The sequence below is a fragment of the Scomber japonicus genome, chromosome 13, assembly GCF_027409825.1.
Source record: "Scomber japonicus isolate fScoJap1 chromosome 13, fScoJap1.pri, whole genome shotgun sequence".
In the NCBI taxonomy this organism is placed as follows: Eukaryota; Metazoa; Chordata; class Actinopteri; order Scombriformes; family Scombridae; genus Scomber; species Scomber japonicus.
Window position 1 is genome coordinate 27,785,749 of NC_070590.1, and position 22,577 is coordinate 27,808,325.

The 22,577-nt window shown below is 41.8% G+C and overlaps 1 protein-coding gene across 1 annotated transcript in view; it reads left to right on the plus strand.

Moving 5' to 3' along the window:
• The window catches only part of robo3 (roundabout, axon guidance receptor, homolog 3 (Drosophila)), a 171,170-nt gene that overhangs the window by 76,228 nt on the left and 72,365 nt on the right, over positions 1–22,577 (plus strand). The window contains exon 2 of the mRNA XM_053331144.1: positions 18,468–18,794. Within this exon, the coding sequence (XP_053187119.1) occupies positions 18,468–18,794 (327 nt within the window). The remainder of the gene's footprint in view (positions 1–18,467; positions 18,795–22,577) is intronic.

The window sequence follows — 22,577 nt, forward strand, 5'->3', positions numbered from 1 at the left end:
GCTGCTTGTTTTGGTTGATGTTTGGAGCTTTATATGCTTCATTAATGGCCCCAAACTCAGGCCCCCCAGAGCTCTGAAGAGGGGAAAATGAGAATAAATGAATTTCTTATGCAAAATCACTCCACAGTGGCAACCTTTTCATATATATATATATTCCAGTAAAGCAGTGCTGAGGTTCCTCTTGGTATAATATTGTGGCCCCCTGGTTGAAATGCAAACTGATAGCTCCAACAACAACTTTAACCCTTTGCAGTTATCTCCTGCATTAATCCTCCTTGGGTGAGGTCATTTAAAAAGCCACTTAAACCAGCAGACATCAGAGTAGCCCATATGCAGCTTGACTCTGTGTCTTGCCCAAGGGACCCCAGGATTCACACCAGCATCTGCTCCCCTCTGAACATCTGACTTTTGTTCAGATTCTACAACCCTGCTCATTTATCTCTATTATTAGGCCCATTAGAGGAAGAAGACGTATCCTGTGTGTGTGTGTGTGTGTGTGTGTGTGTGTGTGTATGCGCACAACAAATGCAATTGTGAAAAACAGAAAACAGCGTGCATCCATTCAGTGTGCTGTTAGTGAGCGTTGGAGGAGGAGGAGGTGGAGGAGGTGGAGGGATGGAGGTTGAGGCTGACAAACAAATGCTAAAAAATGTATGCTTTCTGTGCTGCGTAAAAGCCCTCCACCAGCTGCTACATCTTTAAATGTCAAACACTTTCCATCTGATTGCGCTTCTGTTTTGTATTGTGTAAGAGTGGATAGTGAATTTAAATATATTTCCTCTAGTATATGGAGCTCAGTTTCCTTGAGTTTGGCCTCCACAGAATCCCTAGACACACACATCCAAAGCAACACTGGCCTTTTTGTTGCCTAATTGCTTTTTTAATGACTGATATGCACACAGTACCTTTTTTAATTTGAGTTCCCACACAGGAAGCTATGAGGAGAGAGAGCCTACCACTTCCATTCATACATCAGCTTGAGTGTGACTCTTATTTGTAGACTGACTCACCTCTGAGATGATGAAAACCTGACTCAAATGAGACTTGAGGCCTCCATCAAAAACACATGTATTTATAGTAAATTGCCACCAAATCTTCTCTGAGCTGTGACAAAACACACCTATGTTTGTTCATGTTTGCTCTTCACAGAAACACAGAAACACCCCCGTCTGAGACCAACAAAAGCTATTTTTTTATCCCCCCCCCCCTCCAACGCAATACTTTGTGACAGTGTGGTGTCTTTGGTGCCCAGCCCTACTGCTGAGACTTCTTTTTTTTTTTTTTAACAAGGCTGTAAACATTGGCTATGAACCCACAAGCATATGAACTCAGCATCTGTGAAAGTGCTCCTCCAGTGACTCCAGATGCTCCTCTGGGACGACAAAAAGCTGGATTAAAGCTACTTCTTTTCACTTTAGGAAAACACACAGTGACTTCTTTAAAAAAAAAAGAAAAAAGAAAGAAACCCATGAGACCCCTTCTTCTTTTTTTAATTCGTCGCAATTTCCATTTAAATTCAGATCTGTGTCACATTCTGACACTGTTCTGCAGAGCTGCTGCTTAGATTAAAAAGAGAATACGCTTCAAATCAGATCAGTACAAGCAGGGATATATATGATAGAATAAGAGCTTAAAGGATGTGATTAGATGGGGTGGCGGGGGGGGGGGGGGGGGGGACTTCGTGTGGAGCCATTTCTGATTTCAAGGAGTCTTGCTCCTCAGACTGTTTGGTCAGTAAGGTGACACTGGAGTCTACGCTGTTCTTGTCAGTCATCTATGTCCCCATCAGTCAACACCACACACACACACACACACACACACACACACACACACACACACACACACACACACACACACACACACACACAGAGGAGTCTTTAACCAACAACGACCGTCAAACTGGGGACCATGTGTTTGCCTTGCTCTTTTTTACTGCAGCTGCCTTGTTGTCTCACGTCCACAAACAGACCAGTGACCAGATCAAATAGACTGTACCAAACCTTGATAGCCATACTGTAATTACAGTCTGAGTCTACAACTCTGCTTCCTTCAGGGGAGGGAAAAGCAGGGAGGCGGTGGTGTAATGTGGCCGGTATAAGCACAATTACCCAGACGTCTCATGGTCCCAAATCCCTTTCTTTTGGTTGCTGGCGGTTTGTCGAGGGGTTTCTTTTTTTTTTTTTTTTCACAAGGCATTCAAGGAGACGCTGTCATCTGCAGTGACTTACAGTGGAGGATGTTAATGGATTGGTCAAGGACAGTTTGACAGGAGTTATAGACATTCCACTAACTATATTCTCTCTCTTCTTGATATACAATTGTCAGATTTTCTTTATCTGAAAAAATCAAGAGTCAATTCACTCAAATTATAATATAGAAGAGCAGATTTTCTCTCTAACCCCCTCCCAGTAGTATATCTCCATGGAGATTTAACTCTATCTATTAGGCCAGGATTTGAGAAATCTGCCTCTGATATTTGTGCCTCTGCTCCAATACAATTAAGGTGAATGGAGTTTTAAGTTTCTAGTGGTCATAACATTGAACAATGACATCATCTCTCTGGATAATCCACTGAACTCACTGGCTGGAGGTTTAATGGAAAGAATCTCTTCTGTAGAAAGTAGTTCTGTCGCCTTCAAGTACTGTACCCCAAGAAATCATGACTGTCTGGAAAGGGTTAGGGTTGCTCAAGTCATCAATTGGTGACCATTAACTTGAACTATTATTCCAAAAGGCAATGAGTTAAAGGTCTTAAAGCAATCATTCCTCCTGTTCATACTGGCCATTAGAAGATCCTTTCATAATACACTTACAATGGAAGTGATGGAGGACTAAATCCACAATCCTCCTTCTGTTGTTGATCTGAAGCTAATATGAAGCTTTTCTTTCTTACTATACTTCCACCACAGCTCAACAGATAAACACTAAGAGAGAATTTGATGGTAAAGAGACTGTAAATGTGTCAGATATCACTTGATATGTCTAACTCACACTGATGAAGCTCAATAGAAGCTGATCATCTACTTTTAACCCTTAAATAGGTCAAATGTGATCCTTTTTGACATTTGACAGCTGTAAAACCACTGCAAATTTCTTTTACTCTGAAATTGTGGCCCAAAATGCACAAAAATTTTAATATTTTAAAATGTTGTATAGGTGCTACACATTTTTGTCCATTGAGGCTGTTCTGGGTCAAATGATCTCTGTATCTATTGCCATGTGTTTTAGTGAAATGAATAGTTAATAGTTTTAATAAGATTTCTTTTTATGATGTAGCAGTGAAGACTGATGGCTCTAATGGTTCTACAATAAAGCCCACACTTCCATAAACACTTTACATTAAATACATTTCCATCATTATTACTATGTTATATTTTCATGTCTTAGGTTAAATAGGACATGATATTGTGTGATAGGAGCTAAAAAATACACTCTCTCTGCTCTCTGAAACATGAATCAAGGTTTAATCACATTTATTGATCAGTCAGATCGATTATTGATGCTTTCTAAACACATCTGTGCTTCAACATTTGGTATAGACACTTTATATGAGGGGATTCTTAGACTGCGTCAAAACTAACCCACAACATACTGAGAGGGTGTAGAATATGAATAGTAAGGGTGTGAGGGTTAAATGACTGGATTTAGTCCTCCATCACTTCCATTGAAAGCACATTTGAAGGAGATCTTTTAACAGTCAGTATGAACAGGAGGAATGTTTACAGAGAGGAAAACCTCTTTCACTGACGTTTGAAGACAGACTTGTAAAATTGTGAACTTATCCTTTAACCTGTCTCCGATTTGGAAAATGGTTTTTAACAAGCACGCAATTAACAGCCTTTGTCTTGCAGTCATCACCACTTTATTGTTGCGGGCGACCTGTGACGGTAAAAGTGTGGATGACTCATACCAGCGTCAGGTACCGTACGGTATCTCAGCTTTTGGTTATTGGCATATTGACAACACGTCTTCTTTTTTCTCTCAGCAGAAAACAGAGAAACCTTTGTAGTCAGTTTTGAGAACAAACACTACACACACACACACAACCTGCTCTCCTCCTCCCCCCACCTGCCTATCCATCTGTTCTTCAGAGATCAATTAGGTTGTCAATAGGTTTGGTATGGAACATTGAAATGGGCCATATCTCATTAAAAGCAGCGAGCACCTCCTAATTCACATGGACTGATAAAAATAAAATAACACTCAGTAGGGAGGGGGGGGGGGGCTAGGACTAAACATCCTCTTCCTGTCATCACAGAATCAGCAGCGTTAATCATGCACTGAAATTGCTGTTTGAAGCTTAGTTGCCTATTTCCGCCTTTTTTTTTTTGTTGTTGTTTTAAACGCAGCTGCCGGCCTGCTAAATTTAGCTGTAGAAATGAGTCATCAAAAAAAAAACTGCGAGTTGAATTTCTGCAAGCTTGTCACGGAGAACTCACTCATTATGTATACCCATGATAATAGAATTTCACAGTCCCAAATATTCATTACACAACAGTTTGACGACGCCTCGCCATGCATTATTAACGAGGTATTTGTGCACTCGGCTGCGGTAAATGGGTTAAAAAAAAAAGGCGTACAACTCCATCTGCAAACCAATACCACTTCATATCTACCCCCTGCACATTCCTGCCACCGAGGGGCCAAAATAAGCACGCAATGGGGGCACCGGAGACTCCACCAGAAAAGAAACCGACTCAACTACGCAGGAAGTCTATTTAGCAGCGGGTGCTGACGGGACAAGTCAGCTCTCCCCTCTCCTTAAAGGTCTCAAGTGTGACCGCCTAAGGGGGGCCCTGACACAATATAGCCTGAGCTCCCCACCTCAGGCTGTAGACAGATGGATAACTGCCCCCCCCCTCGCCCCTCTTAACATTAGTTCCAGTGGTTTTAGGGGAAGGCTGACCTCTCAGTTTCTAGTCATGACACAGAAATAGACGGCGAGCCACAAGCTGCTGACGTCTGACTATAATAAAGTGTCAGAGATAGAGGAAGGTGCTGCATAATGGTGATATTACAGGGGATAATTGGAGAATCCAGGTGGTACAGGTGTTGTTTATTCATTGCGTGTAAAGTATAAAAATCTTAATTGCTTTGTTCTCCAGGCGGAGGAACTTTTCCTCGCTGTCTCTGGCGAAGGATTAAAGTGATTGAGGGGAGAAAAAACAGAAAAAAATAGAAGTAACACGCATAAATTCTCACGCTGTGTCAAAAACGACCCCATCAACAATCTGCCAACTTCATCTCCGGAGGCGTCTTCCTTCTTCTTTCCCCTGCGTCCTCTCTGCCCACAAAAATGGGACGCATCCGTAATGTCTCCGCTGCTTTCAAAGCCCCCCTTTTATGTATGTATGTATGCGTCTGTCAGAGATGTGGCATTAAATTAACTGAGAAAAATATTACACGAGTGAGCTGACCTACACACAGACTGCAATACATTCTCCTATCACATCATATATGATGTACAAGCTTTACAAAGAGTAATAAGGAAAGCACTTCACCACAATTTGGACTCAAATACATGAACAGAGGTTTATATAAGTCTATAATTATCATGCTCATTAAATAGTAAACTGTGTGCAGTTACTCCCAGATGTCTATCCAGATGTTACTGTACAATATAGACACAATCTTTAAGTCATTACAGGCTTACAAACATTGTAAATGGCTTGCATGAGCTCTAATTGTTTCAGTTGAGGAGTGATTGAATTAGGCAGTAGGATGGAGTTTCAGTGCTGAAGCTGAATGAAATCAGTGCGTATTAAACCATTTTTTTTCTCCCTTTTATTTAATCCCATTACATGTTATTCTAATCATATGTGCGGAGATGCAGAAAGTGGAGCTGAAGCACTGACTCATAATGGAATAATCCTGGTTGTTTCCCAGCAGTGTTTTTGCATTATTTTTACACAAACACCTACACCCAGTTATTTTGTCTTTTCACTATCTGACCACCTGTCTAACAAGAGCGCGTGCTTTTCATCAGATTTATCAAATCTTCCCTCTCGCCCAATTTTTTTTTTTTAATTGTCCACAGACTTTTCCTGACAAAACTCCACCATGGAGTCAAAAGCGAAGCGGTATAGCTGCAGCTGTCACCGCTGTGACATTGTCAGCAGGGTTAGACGCTTTCGTGAAACGGTGCCACTTGAAAGCTCAGCGTGGGGAAAGAGCCGACTGACAGCGGATCATTTTCGGGAACTGTCGCATCAAGGTGATGCTGTAGTGGAGGGAATTTGACAGCCACTGTCTATGATTTAATGACTGGCTTTAGAAGTGACGGGGACAGCTCTTTCTGAAAAGTGACAGTCGCTAGGTACCTGTGATTCTGTGATGGGGAGTGTTGATACACAAAAAGGAGTGACTCAGGGATAGGATTCAGTCGGAGTACATCTTTGGCGATTTTGTTCTCTCTTGTAAGCTCCGTTGGGTGATTGACGGCTCGGCATGACGTCCTGAAGGGAAATGCTTATTAAAGAAATGTGACTCGGGTGACGAGGCAATTAGAGTGCCTCCTCTACTTGTTATCTCTTAAGTGCAACTCGCCTCAAAAAAATCAAGAGCATTCGAGGCATTTAGAGCAGTTGACAGGCAGCTGGATTTGAATTAATCTCTCTCACCCACACACACACACACACACACACACACCCACACACACACACACACACCCACACACTTACATCACTTCATGTCTTAATTATACGTCAGAGCCAATGTTCCTTGACATCCTTTCAGCAAAGAGTGAAAGGTGCATTTATCCACTTTCCTCTGTCATGCTTATGTAATCACACCCAGCAAAAAAAGGATCTTTCTCGAATACAATGACACATTCTGTAAGTCTGAGTGTTTCATATATGACTAGAGCTCATTCATATTGTGGTAGGATAATCCAGTGTCCTTACTGTAGTGTATTATAATTAAGAAGATTGATGAAGCTTTAGATTTAGTGTGTGTCATTAAGCTGAATAGGTCACTATATTTCAAATGTCCCCAACATCATTCACTGCAGACCCCTAAAACCCAAATAATAGGTGTTCTTATGAATGGAAAATGAACTCAAACTTAAAATCTACCTCAGTGTTAGAATTAACTTTATTTGATGGAGCTAATTTTATTTCAAGAGTTGTTGATAAGTTGATAATTCATATCAACTTAAAAAAAGTTTTTTTAGCAGTCAAGCTGTATATCTTTTATTCACTAAAGAAACAGGTGTAATTTTAAGTAGGTAGTTAGAGTAAACTACAACAAAAACTTCTTTTTATGTTGGACTCTGAGTAATAGGTCAACTCTAATTATCTTAGTGCAAGAATTAAAAACAATCCCATTTTCCCCTTTATTTTTTTTACAGTGTCTTGATTGTTTTTCTTTAGAGTTATGGACTCAGTTCAGGAAGTCTTCCTCCTTCAGAATAACGTGGGTGATGTATGTGGTCAGACCGCTAAGAGCAGATAGTACTCAGCCTAGGCTCATGTGTGTGTGTGTGTGTGTGTGTGTGTGTGTGTGTGTGTAAGCAAACACAGATGTATCAGGAGCTAATCTTGACGTATGCAGCTGTGGGACAGGAAACCACATGGCATTTCCCTGCGGTTGTGTTTGGCCACCGGCAGTCATCATCGCCGAACCCCTTGAGGATTTCCTCCCAGGCAGGAGTGTGTGCGAGCAAACACACCGAGCCTTCTCCGTTGAGCCCCAATGGACAGATAATTAGTGATAAGAAATCATCTAATCGTCGGCGTATAGTGTTATTTCTAGACTGTAACAGAATACTTTCCCTTCTTTTTCCATCTCTTGTGAAGCATCACTGCAACTAATAAGTAACATCTCCTGTTTTTTCCCTCCCTTCTAGTACTCCCCCCCCCCCCTTGTATTTCTTCTTGTCTCCTCTTGCTCTCATCACACAGAACACTTACAGCAAAATTGAGTGAAGAGTAAGAGTCTAGTCGCCGCGTATAACTTGTTTCTCCCTTGTTCTTTTCAAAGCCGATTCCAAAAACCCCCCTCGGTGGAGTCAGTGCAGAAAATCGATGCTTGTTACTGGCGGGCTACTGGAACTCAAACTGACAACTCTTGCCAGGATTTGTGATCATTTGAAGGATGTTGGACTGGTTATATTTATGTCCTTAGGATTTAAGAAAGCCTCTCCAGCTTACATTTTAAGTTTTTAGATTGTTACATGAGGATATTGTAGCTAAACCGCCCCCCCTCATTATTGATGCTACTGGATATGTTGTAGATGTCAATACTTGATTATTCCTACAAGAGTTTGCTGTGGAAACTCAAGAATAGTACATTTCAAAGTCAGCTCAATTCAGAATATAAAAGGACATTTTGCTGCCCCCTCAGAGTCCTGTCTGCTCATGGAAGTAAATCAAAGCTTAATCAACTCCCGAGCCTCTCAGCACTGTTTTACCATGAAGAACTTGTTGTGTTAAAAAAAAAAAATTCTGTGAGGCTCATCTGTTTATTCCTGTTGGACCAGAAAAGAAAGCTACTGTTTGCTCTCTGTCCATAACAAGCTGCTTCTTGCCTTGTCAACTTGCCCAAACATCTAGCCAAAACTCATTTCAGCTGTTCCACCAGAGGAAGGGGCCATACTGGGAGCATGAAACAGAGTTGCCTTTTTTTTTGAGGGGGGCGGGGGGCTGCTGTGGGATTTGGATCTTTTTGCTCCCAATTTCGATGAGCCCCACTTCTCAAAGAGGAGAGCAAAATAAAAAAGAAGCTACTTTACCAAGCTGTTGATGGCCTTGGGAGAGACATGATAAAAACACCCAATTTCCTTTTGCAAAGTTGACCCTGCCCATTTAGATGCTTAGCATCAACACAGGCTCAATTAAGGAGGTCTTCTCTTTATGGCTGCCACTTTGTATTCTCATGCAAGAGCCTCATTTGGTTGTCCCTGCAGGGTCAAAAGAGTCTGCGAAGAGATAGCACTCCGAGCCTGCCTCCCTCCCCGCTGCCTATTTAACTTTGAATGCACATTTGCAAATCAATTCCCGTTGCTTTAGAGAGAATGGAGAGAAGAAGAACGAGAAGGAGGAGGACGGGGGAGGCAACAAACCTGTAAAACAACACATTCTGTAAGAGGGGAAGGCTGCCTGTTAAAAAGAATTGCAGATGAGGGAGGGGATAGGAAAGTAGGAAAATTGTAGAATTTTCTTTGATCCTCCTCCCTCTCCAGTGGTGGAATAGAACTAAATACATCAACTCAAGTACTGGAGCCTACTGAATTTGAGAAACTTGTACTTTTCTTGAATATTTCCATTTTATGCAACTTTCTCCTTCCAAAATACTTTCCTTTTTACTCCATTTCATGATTTCACAGCCATAGTTACTTGATACCTTTCAGATGTATGTAAACCATATGATGTCATAAAAAATACATTGTTATAGACACTGTAACAGTAGTTGTTGCTTTAAATCAGTGTTAGTATTGCAATACTGAGATAAATACCACAATCTCTAAATAGTGAAATTTTGCATAATGAGTACTTTTATTTTGACACATTAAGTTGTTTTTGCTGCCAGTACGTCTGTGCTTTTACTTTATTAAGATTTTTTAATGCCAGACTTTAACCTGAAACAGAGCATTTTTTTCACTGTCGTATCACAAGTGAAATATCTCATCCCTTCCTCCACCACAGACACTCGTATATCTCCTCTGTAAAGATTATAAAGCTCCTTCAGTTCACCGCTGGCAGGTACTTTTATTGCTCTTGTAGTGGACTCTTAAAAGACTTTTCTTAGCCAGTAAGAGCTGTGTCTTTTTTAAGTAGAATTGGGTGGAGAGGGTGGTTATCTTGAGTGCAGTGCTAGTGGTTAGCTCAGCTTAGCCTTAATTTTAGTCGCTAAGCCAGAGCATGGCTTAATCTTTCCCTTATACCACAACTCACCATGGAATGATAAGGAGTGCAGGCTTTGGAGATATTGCTGTATTCTGATTTACTTTCAAGTCCTTCATGTAGAAATGAAAGGCGTTTCTCAGCCTGACTGGGTGGGAGGCTTGATGGAGCTGAAGTGCCATCCGTGTTTTATGTCCTTTTCCCCTGCAGGGCCGCAGAGAACAGAATATTTTTGATCCTATCTGTGATGACACGTACACCTTCTGTGAAGTGGTAGGGCTGGTTTGGGGGTGGGTAGTGCCTTCACGAGTCCCAAAATGTTGGACCTGAAATGGACATGTGGAAAAACCTACCAGAACCAGACATGCGTTAATTAACTCTAAAAAAACAACAACAAAAAAACCCAGACCCGAGGGGTGGGGGGCCTGAACACAGCCAGACCCCAACATGACAGACACGAACCAAAACACAGTTGACCTGAACAGACCTGAATAGAGAGTGAATGCAAACACCAGCAGCAGCCAGATCCATTATTAACTAATTACATCAATTAACAGGCAGCTACAGTGGGAAAGAGCAGTAATGTAAAGTCATAGAAACAAGAATAATTAGTTTATATGCTTCAAACACAGATTTATAACATGTAATATAATAACTAAAAATCCTGTACCAACAATAAAACCTTCTGTGTGCTATTAACTCTTTATTTAATTGAATATTTACTGTAATATCAATTCCAAAACGAATTGAACTTAATTAAGATTTGGTAGACTGATGAGATGAAATCAGTTTGGCTTCAGTTGTCTGTGTCAGAACCTTTTCGTCGATATGGAGGACATTTCTGGAACTTCCCTGGTGAGAAACAAAAGTAATCAGAGTCGGGCTGAGTTTAAGTACTTTATAACAGAATAAATCAATTACAATTACAGCGTGTTTTAGCCCACAAAGTCACAATCAATACTATTCAGCTGAGCAGGGACAGAGTTCTTTGACCCAAACGGTGTAAGGAAGTGTGACAAACCCTCCAATGTTAAGACAAGATCTTTATATGCTGTCGGTCACGTACACCACAGACAACTCTGTTTGCTGAGTGATGAACAGGGGAGGCTTCAGGGTCCATGTCTGACTGAACAGTTCAGAGCAAACGTGTTAATGCATGACTTAACATTCAGATTCACTGCATGAGCTTTCCATTCAAGTCATACAGTTCAAAATTTCTGTTAGGATAACTACTTTAGTTGGACGATATAGTGTCTTGAGATAAAGGATATTATTGTCATTTGAATATCATTTTATACCACTGATATAATGATAATATACTAGCAGAGTAATGTAAGGGGGGCGAGGGGTAGGATTGGAGAGTGGGCGCTACACTTCTGTAACAATGATCAAGCTCATGTCCATGTATCATATGATAAGTCCATATATAGACATGATGATGATGATAATTATGTTATTGTACGATAATTATTGTGACAGACCTACCTTCTTGTTCTACTGTGATGATCCACAAAGCACACTGTTTTCTGACGCACCACATGACTTGTGTTAAATACCCGGGTAGATCCGAATGAACCCATCAACGTACAGAGCTTAGACCCGACCTGACCCGATTAGACAAACTAGAATCTGGACCGGGTTGGGTCTCGGTTCCACAGAGCAGAGCCGTAAAGACCTTTTTGCTTTGAGCAGTCAGACAGTCGTTAAATAGGTCTGAGGATTTGTGTTGACCTCACGACTGAGCCTTGTACAAACATCAGACCAAAATGAGAGCCCTTCACAGATTTATTGTGTGAGTCAGACCATCATATGAGCATTATACCATCTGTGTTTGAAAAATAGTGTCTGTGAGAGATGCAGGGGTAAGTGCATATTTACATACAGAGCTGCAGAGAGTGGTTTAACAGCTTGTGTCACACAAAACGAGTCGCTCGTCAAATAAAACGATGTCGGGAATGAACTTTCCACAGCCCTCCATATTAAAAAAATCAGAAGAAGTACTTTTTGTTTTAGCCCTCAGGTTTTCCTCTTATATAATGAGGATCCAGGAGGTCTGTTTGTCTACATGGGCAGCTTGGTGAGCTCATCTCTAATCACACGGCAGAAACACGTTGACTGTCGCTCATCATGACCCTGTGACTCCTTAGCAGGGAATCATTTCTGGATAATTGGAGTGGCACTATTCCCATGTCAGAAGAAGCTGTGGAATATTATTATGTTGTCAGTCAAGACAACTTTTAATGAGGGGGTCTAATTCCATGCAAGGAAAAAAAAGTTGACATAGATTTTGAAAATGTCTGTATTTTTGGGATATTTTTAAAGTTTTGATGACAGTCTGATGAATTAATATCATGTTTCTTTTTGTCTTGAGTGACGTCAACAGTCTGAACCCTACCACCCCCCCTCGTTATCCATTCTCTGTAGCATTTCAATGCAAGTCAAGACTGGGCTGACATGTGAGTTACTGGGTGTTGCTTTTTTTTTGGCTGTTTCAGAGGAAGTAAATCTGCTTGTGTGTGTGGTGAAATAAGGTGAAAGTCGGGATGTAGGAGGAGGAGGAGGGGGGGGGGTCTTTGGCAGTGGTCCTCTGTTCTTGTTTTATATCAGCGGGACATGCAGGGCCACTTGTTCTTGTGCTAGATGAGGAAAAGTTATGCCTCAGCACTTTGCCATCCTCCATTATTACAGCGAGGACATTGCAGCAGGAGGAGTTTGTGCTCCCCATGGCTGTTTTGTTCCAGATTTCCCTCATTCGCACTATTTCTCTGTCACCCCTCTCAGGCTTTATTATCCCCACCTCCTTTTACCCCCCCCCCCCCCCCCCCCCAAGTTGAAGTGACTTTGAAGTTGCTTGATAGTAATTCACTATGTGTATATATATGTATATGTCCTGATGTTTAAATACATTCTCTATACAGAGCACACTATATAAACTCAGGGAAAGTTCACACTGAGTGGAATGAATGAAAAGAAACACTGCTGTGTTCTCCTGTTGGATTAACCAGCCATGTCATCTCAGAACAGACAGCTTAATCAGCACATCTGGATATGCTTGTTTACTTCATATTATTTATTGTTCTTTTATTTATTTTTATTGATACTCTTACTATTTTTGCCCTCCACCATCGTATCTTATCATATCTTATGTTGTCTTATCATATCTTATGTTGTCTTATGGTATTGTGTCTTATGGTATTGTATTGTATCTTATCTTGTCGTAGCGTATCATACTTTATTGTATCTTATCTTATTCTGTTGTATCTATACCTGAAATATGTTCTTATTGTGACCAAATAAGCTGTATAAAGTTATACAGTGTATGAAAAACAACAGTGCAGGAAGTTGAGCCCACCAACCTCTTATTAATAATTCTCTTCTTGCAGTGATGCATAAATGCCGTCAGTGCAGTTTCACACCTCTTGCATCAACGCAAATATCATGTCATGTGTCAGATGCAGAGTGAACATGTGTTTGATCTCCTGTGATGACTCGGAGTTTCCTCTCAGGTGTTTATTTGTGCTGAGGATTGGTGGCTGTGAGGGCCATAACATAACATGTTTTCTCTATAAAATGTTTGAGAATAAGTGATGAGGTCTGGTTCACTTTGCTAAAGCTCAAAGCGACGTCTTCAAATGTCTTGTTTTGGTTCGATCAGAATTCCAAAAGTCAGATATTCAATTTAGAATCATGTAAAACAGAAGCAGCAACAAATCCTCACATTTAAAGAGCTAGAAAGTGCAATTCCTTTTAATACCCAACCTCACATTTCTGGTTTTACCCACTTTCATTTGACTGTGTAAAGCACTTTCTGTTATGAAAAGTGCTACAAATAAATACTGATTGACTGATTGATTGATTTGATAGAACCAGAAAATTGGCATATCTGCTTTAAAAGTAAGTCAAATTGTTTGATTATAAGAAATAGTTGCTGACTCATTTCCTGTAGATTAAACCACTAAGTATTTCAGCTTTAATTTACATCATTTTCATGTTGTATTTAAACATCTGTATTTGTTTGAGTCACAAATCGCAGATAGGACCTCAAAAGTAAGATTTAAAAACATCTTCACCACCATTGATGTCTGACAGCTATGACATCTACAGAAGGAAGTCACACATAAATACGTCAAGTGTTCCGTGGCAGTTAGTTCATCTTCCCTTCACAACGTCACTCTTGTCAAAGTCGCTCCGGACTCCTCCAACATCCCTGTGGTTTCATTAGCTGGCATGTAGCTCTGAGAGCCGCTGCCATCCCGCTGTAGTACAACATCGGCAGGAGCTAATAGGTCCTCAGAGTGTCTGGATTTCGCCTATTACTCACCATCCTCAAGACAACCGGGGGTACAGTCTCCAGACTCCAGCTGTCCATTGAACCCAATTTGAGCTCATCTTTCCCTGCCTCGCCCTTACATTCATTTATACTGATGGGAATACCACTCTGCTTAGAAATTCAAATATATTTGGAGTTGTGTGGCAGTCAGTCTCTATATCTACATGCAGATAGCTGCTTTCACGCTAATGTACGAGCCTGCAGCCGCACAAAAGAAAGCAAAGATCGCTATCGTTCACAAAATGTCTCATCATACTCGCAGATTCATCTTTCATACTTTACCCCATCCTCGCTGAGCTCTGTATCTGTGTGACATCACAGATTAAGAGGGCCAGAGCGTCCCTATGTGTTAGAAGACAGTAGGCTAAGAGATCATTTCATTAAGTTTAAATGTCCTTGGATGATACGCGTATCATCTTAACAAGCTGAGGTTCAGCGGTTGCCGTCCGCTCCGACTCGATGATATTTAGCTCGCTTCGCCCTCGCGCTGCGGTCGGTCTATTCCTCCTTTTCTTTTTTTCTTTTTTTAAAAGCTTCAGCTTTACATTTCCGCATGGCTTGTTCCAACCAGCTTGGACTGTAAAATTTATGAGTCAGCTCTTAAAGGCTCTGTCCCGCTGAGTTCTTTCTCCCCCAACAGACAGCCCCCCCCTTCTCCTCCACTCCTCCTCCCCCCCCATACCAGACAGACTCAGTTCAGCCATGATACATATAAAAGCTATTACCTAAAAGCTATTACCCGCTCTATCCACCGCTCGGAGACCTTGAGGCAGGGGAGGCACTTAACAAAATAATGATCGTTTTTCGGTTTTCATTCGACGGGAAACAACCTTGTAAAAATATTGCTGTTTTTGACTTATTTATTAGTTTTACAATGTGTTCATTTGGCCGCATCGTAGCCTCTCATAGAAAATCACAGGCGTATATGTATTAGGATTTGCACAGATAAGATTAGACCTCTGTGGACCAGAGATGGCACTTTGGGACAGAGCCAGCTGTCTATTGACAAGCAGTTAATGTCCATCCATGAGGACTCAGCCATCACCAACATGACCACTTTCAACTACAACCACTTACAACTGTGCAGCAGCTGTTTTTATGCTGCACAGCACAACAAAAATCACATTCTAAATGGTGCAATGAATATGAAGCCATAACTCCATAAACTGCATTACGTCCCACAGGTTTTGCCACATTTAGATCAGTCTCAGTGAGTGTGATGTATTCTCTGGGTGTGATATATGTTGATTTTTAAATATTAATTCAGCTCCAATTCTTCCATAGCACACACACAGTATATGTTGTAGTTAAAATCCATTGTGATAAAAGTCAATTTCAGACATTTTTGAAGTTTTTTTTTTGTCATAAAACATCTGCAGCCTCTTAAACTCAACACTCAGTCAATGTCCAATTAAAGGAAGTAAAAGAAAGAAAATGTCATGATGTGTTTTCTTCTACCACTAACAGCAGCTTAAAAGGTATATCTGATTGCGTTCAGTGCCTGACAGTAGACAGCAGACAGAAGCTCAGCTGCTATTAGATTCCAACTAGAAGCAAACTTCAAAGCTTCATATACCATTTCCTCCTATCCAGAGCTTCCTGTTTCTCCATCTTTGTGAATGTAATTGCATCCAGTGCAGTGCCATCACACTGTACTCTACCTCACCATCAGCATAAAGCACTTAAATGGAGTTCTTAATCCACCCCCAACCCCTACACCCCTCCCCCCTATAGAGGATTTGTCACTTTGAGGACTGGAATTTTGACTGCTTTTCTTATCTGGTGTTATCAGGACAGTCTGAGCCTTTGAACTCCTCCTCATTCATTCATTCATGCACCTGTGAGGAGAAGTATTACGACCCTCTTACATTGAGCGGGGGGGGGGGGGGGGTGCATTATTAGTTGCAGCGTGTACCTGCGCTGTAGGCACGTTGCCAGCTATCTCTCCACAGAAGAGAGGAAGAGCACAGGAAACAAGTTGCTATCTGGATGATCTCTTGCAGGTGTGAGATTTGCCTACAGGTCTGTAACAGTCTGCTGCCCTTTTTCCTCGTGGCTCCATCTTTTTATTTAGATTTTTCTTGGCTCACTTACAAAAAGCCAGCAAAAAAAAGACGCTGTCATCCCAACTTAAGTTTCATCTCTCTTGGTTTAAACTTTAACTGAGTAATAAGTTATTCCACAAGAAAGGGATCACACAACTCAAGCGATGCTGACTCCTGTGTTATTCAGGAGCTACAAAAACTCCTAAACGCTGAACATAGCCATACATGTTCTCTGTCTTCCTGTTATGTTGTTCCAACACTTCCTCCAATCACCTGCTGCAAACGCTCTGAAAGTAATACAGCGGCATACAGCATGGCTAAAGTATGACAGCGTGTTAGAGCCATATATGTAAAAAGTAAAACAAGAATACTTACCTGAGTTTCTGAGATTAAAGTCGTACATTTACGAGAAAATAACTTGGGTATTCTCTGACAGTATAAAGTGTCAAGCATCACTTTGCTACACTGGAGAGACGTTGCTTGTCATGCATTATGCCTGCAGTGGAAGAACTGATCAAGTTGTACTTTTCAGTTGGGTTTAGCAATAAGGAGTTTTATTTCTCGCAAATCCTTGACTTTATAATGTTAGAGAACATCATAAATGTATGAGTTGAACCCTAACCCTAACCCTCCTCCAGATCATGTTCTTTTCTCTTTTTTTTGGCCCTAATACGTTTTCGTACTAAAGCGTGCGCCGATCTGACAATGAAAAATGGTTTTAGTTTAAAGCTCTCCAGCTGAGAAGGAACGTGAGACAAATAAAAAAAGACTACAGTCGCAAAAATCAGGAGCACCACAACAATCACACTCGTTCAATCACTCGTTCTTCTTCTATGAAAACACAGGCGAGTGCTATTACCTCCTGTTGTCCTGCTTTCATGCTCTCTCTCCGGAGGGAAATTTCACTCGTGCCTCATGGTGCTTGAGTTTGTGTTATTTTGCTATTCACACATAATTGCGCCTCCAACATGCTGTCATTCAAAATGGAGGAGGAAGAGAAAAGATAGAGGAGGAGGAAGAGGAGGAGGGGAGGAAGCTATTTCAAAGCTTGCAAAATAAAACCTGTGGGAATTACCTCACCTCCATCTCCGTCTGCTTCCCTCTTTCCTTCTATCAGACATTCAAAAGAAAGAGAAAAAATAGAGTCTGCAGGCTGTTCTGAGGGCGCTGACCACACACACACACACACACACACACTACAACACAATACAACACAATGCATTCATAATGATAATCAGTTTACAGATGCTTGCACCATGCAGGAGCTGTAGAAATGATGCTTTTTACATTAAGAACACCTCTTTAAATGTTTTCATGTGTTTAATTTGCTCCTATAGTCCATATCTAAAGATTTCAGCCATTTCTGCTCCCATGAGGTTCTGATTAACACAGTTCTACCACATTTACCTCTCCTCTGCTGCCAAAGAGTTCCGGTTTTTTTGGGGTCCCACAGATGCAGAATATAGAGCATGTCATTTCACACGTCCTCTTGATTTATACCGCCAGTGTAACCGTCGAGCAATTACATTACACGCTCGTTTCACATGGCCGTGTTGTCGGCGATAAAATAGCGTGTTTATCGGCAGCTGTTCAAGCTAGAGAGCTTTGAAGAGAGAGGCGAGAGAAAGAGAGGGAGAGTGAGTTTTTTTAGAAGTCGTGCCGCCCACTTGCCTCTTGTGTTCACTGGCCAGAGTGTAAACAGAGAGATGTTTATTATAGTTCATACTCCAGCTACAGTATTTACTTTGTACCCTGAGTGTCTGGATGATGGAAATGCTTCATGTTGTCACTGAATCTCTAGTTTTTTTAACTTTTTGAATAATGCAGCATTAACTCTTTTTACAGAGCACTAAACATTCCAACCATAGAGAGTTATTGTGGGATATTACATGACTTCTTTTGCTTCGGTGACTTTTTTCATAATTTTTCTTTTTTTTTTTTTTTTTCCTTTTTTTTCCTCATCATTTTATTCCTCGTCTTCATGTTGTCACTTGTTCTTTCTGTCTTATTATCAACTTGTCAATCAGCTGTGAAGCACTATGAACTACACTGACCTGTATGAAAGGTGCTATATCAAAAAGCTTGTTTGATTTATTGATTGATGTAGCCAAGAAAAATGTATTTTTGCACATTTCAGATCTATTTCTAGGAATTCTAAAATTCAGTTATCACCATCAACACCAGAAATGCATCACTAATGTCTGCCCTGCAACACACACAAACCCTTACATTTATCTTTCTTGCCTCCAGGATCCAGACCCCGGTTAGAAGACGCTGCTCCTCGGATCGTGGAACACCCGTCCGATCTGATCGTATCCAAAGGCGAGCCAGCCACTCTGAACTGTAAGGCCGAGGGGCGCCCCACCCCCATCGTGGAATGGTACAAAGATGGCGAGCGGGTGGAGACGGACCGGGAGGACCCTCGCTCCCACCGGATGCTCCTTCCCAGCGGCTCGCTCTTCTTCCTGAGGATCGTACACGGCAGGAGGAGCAAACCAGACGAGGGCGTCTACGTGTGCGTGGCCCGAAACTACCTGGGGGAGGCGGTCAGTCGCAATGCATCGCTGGAGGTGGCACGTAAGTGGTTTAGATTTTATTGCTGCCAGGCTTGAGGGATGTGTGAGTGTGTGAGTGTGTGAGTGTGCACAGAAGCCAAGAAGTCACATGGGAGTTGAATGAGTGTGAAGGGCAGATTACATTTGACGCTATATTGATTAAAAAAAAAGACAAAAGTATCAAGAAATCCTTTTTTTTATTATCATGATCAGCCAATAGACACTTAACATGAGCCCTTTTAAAAATACATGCAACTAGATAGAAATAGCACATGAGTGTTTTAGAGAGGCAGAGCTGGAGATAAGATCACTGACAGAGAGAACAGAAGGAACAGTGTGATACTGTGTTTATAGACAAGTAGAGATGGTTGATAGCTCAGTGCTTGTCCACATATCAGCTGTCAGACACGGTGTTATGTATCATGTAGTCTCAGTAATAAGAGAAGAATTAAAGCACGTATAGATTTCAGCAGTCATAACATCAGCAGCACAAAAAAAAGCGGGGGGGGGGGGGCTTCAAAAGAGACTCTCTGCTCTCTTATCATCACCATCACTCGGCTGAGTTAGCTCGAGACGCCACCCCTGACCTTGGTGTCAGATCTCACCGGCAGCTCGAAACCCTGAGGACTCCAACCCTACCCCCCCCCCCCACACCCCACCCTTCATCCTCTCCTCCAGCCTTCTGACACTGCATCCTATCTCCTCTTGCTCCTGAGAGCTGGAGCTCCTCTGTCGTGTTGCGACCAGGCTCCTGCGACCAGCCGCGCTCATGGAGACGGATGACAGCTAGCACCAGGAAGAAAAAAAAAAAAAAGACAGGGTGGTGATAACAGTTGTCGCCACCGGACAGGAAAGCTGAAAAAAAGTTTCTTGCTGGGGAGGAGGGGGTGAGGGTGAGAGGCCGCTGTTAGTTGGCAGCTTCTAACTAGCAGATGTTGTTTCCTTAAAGTACAACAAACTGCTGTCAAATGGGCTTTTTTTAACAGACACCTCTTCATTTTTTTAAGCTCCGTAACACGGCTGCTTGTGACCGCTGACACTTTAATGAAGTGCTGGTCGCACCAATTAAATCCATGCTCTTAGACACAGACACTACTTTTTAGTGTTAGAGGACTACTGGCTTTAATTTGATTGTTAGAGTTTAAAAAGAAGAACAGCGGTGGTAGGAGTAGAAAAGTTGGTTATAGATAGATAGATAGATAGATAGATAGATAGATAGATAGATAGATAGATAGATAGATAGATAGATAGATAGATGTCTGTTGCTGATTGCTGTCGATGTATTTTATTATGTTACTTTAACATGTTAGAATAAATGATCTAAATCTAAAAAAGATTACTATAAAGCTTGACTTTATTTTGACAGCAACAGGAAATTAAAACAATCTATGAAGCTTATATGAATAGAAGTAAAGATGTGGGCGAGTTTGTTGCTGCTTAATGTCACATTATAAGGACATAAAGTGACTTATGTGTTGAACATAGACTAGAAATCAGGTGCTGTTCAAATATTTATACTCTGGATGAAAAGATTGGAAGTGTATGTTATATTAATAGAGGCAGCAATGTCACACAAAGCTTAAAACACTGAATGCAAAATGAACTTTCCCATGTTATCCTGGCTTTCTAGTAATGTAGACAAAAATCCCTCCTGACAGATTTTACAATAACACCAGTGAAGATTTGAGCATTTCGTCTGTTCCCTTCACTCCGGCCTCTCCTCGTCCTCCTCCTCGTCCTCCTCCTCCCTTTAAAAACCGAAACCATCTCAGGAATTTCTCCCCGCGCTAACACCAACCACTCAAAAACCAAAACTCCAGACTCCTGTCAAACACCTTCCAGTCAGCCATCATACTTTCCCGCCAAAGCTCCAGCCCCTAAACCTAATAATCGGGCTGGATTTTCCCTCGTCTGCCTCTACAAAAAAAAAAAAAACAGAACCTATGAATCATTCTCTATCTCGTCATAAACAGCTGGGATCTGTGTGCACCTTACCTAAAGAAGAATTACCTCTCACCTTGCCTCTGCTCTGTTTAGGTATCACCATCAGGGAGCTGCTGGGGGATTTGTGATATAAGCTGTGAGAGGAAGCTTGTAGAATAGATGGAGGTGGAGGTGGAGGTGAATCACTCATTCTTCCCCTCCACCAATAATCCTAAATGTTTTCCTGGACACTTTCTTCTCACTGTTCCAGATAAGTCTTTTGCTTTTCTTAATTCGTGACATTTGGATCACTCTCGCCCTAAAACACCCGGGACGCTATAATTAGTCTTTTTTTCCCCCGCCAGCACCCTTGAGATATTTCTGGCAGCCGCCGTGAGAGTAACAAGGTCCCTTGTAGGCCAACACAGACAGCATCTCAGACAAGTCTCAGTGAGGCCGAGCAGGGGTCATGTTTGCACTCACCATGGCCTGCTGTGTATTCTAAGGCTCCTCTCATATCAGTCCACAAGGCCACACAGCCATCTTTCTGTTTTTCCTCCTTTTTTTTTAAAATGTCTGTTGCTTTTTCTCCTGATGTCGTGGTCTTTTGGGAGGTGACATTCTCTGCAGCTGTCTGTGCACACACACACACACACACACACTAGCATACACACACAAGATCAGGGAGACAACTTTGCACACAACAGTTGCTCTCACAGATAAGACCCTCTAATCCGCGGCGGTGTTGGAAAAAACCACAAGTGTGATTTTTATGTGTGTCTTCTTCCGAGTGTGTGTGTGTGTTTTTGTGTGTGTGTGTGTGTGTTTGCACGCCCCCACACCAACCAACAGACACGCTTTTGGAGCTTTGCCTTCAGAGAGAAAAAGAGAAAGATAGATAGAGAGAGAGGGAGAGAGAGGTTATACAGAACAAACAATGGTCAGTGCCAAAGCCCAACCAACGCCAGCTCCTGCCCCCCACACCCCTCCACTCCCTCTGCACGGCGCCAGTGGGGCCGGAGATAAGGCCACAGGCACATAAGCCTGCCTGGAAGTGCCAGGGGGGCTCAGTGTGGCACAAGAGGGAGGCGCAAGATGGCACTTTGTGGCACGGTGTCACTTTGCTCCCCAGCCTGTGACTTGGAAGCACTGGGAGCAAAAACAGAGCGAGAGCTGCACTGCGTATTGGTGTGTGTGTATATTTTGGTATCGAGGCCGGAGCCAACACAGTGGGAACAGTGGTAGGTTTCGGGAGATTTAACCCCTCGCAGTCCATCTGCTGCAGGCTGAGAGGCAGGCAGGGTGACGATGGCTGCTGAGCTGCAGTGTGGATGAACGGTTACATTTTGTAGCAGTTAAAGTCAAATTGAATGTGAGAGTTTATGTGGAGGTGGTTTATTTTGAAGTGTTACAGTTAGGTCTGTATTCATTTGGGCACTGACACAAGCTTTATTATTTCACCTGTTGACCAAAACAAGTTACAGTTCAGTGATTAAGTGACACTGATACCAATAAAGTACTTCATTCAATACTTATCATGTGAATAGAAGCCAGCACTGATCCACATCTAAATGATTCGATTTTTAAACAATTGCATTTTGAAAGTCTTCAAAGGTGACCAAATCGAAGAACACTTGAATTGATTGGCTGTGAGCAAGTCCATACAATAAGTCACATTTTCTAGCTCTGGGTGCAAAAAGGATTGATTGCAGGTATCATTTGATGGCAGCAGAAATTGATACTATGTGGTGTCAATTTATTTCGGTCGATACTTTTAAAAGTATCAAGTACCAATACCCAAGTATGGAAGTGTAGATGCTAAGCTTTCATTTGAAGGTCTTCACATCCAAATTGAAAACAGAGAATAAGAATCAATCAATCA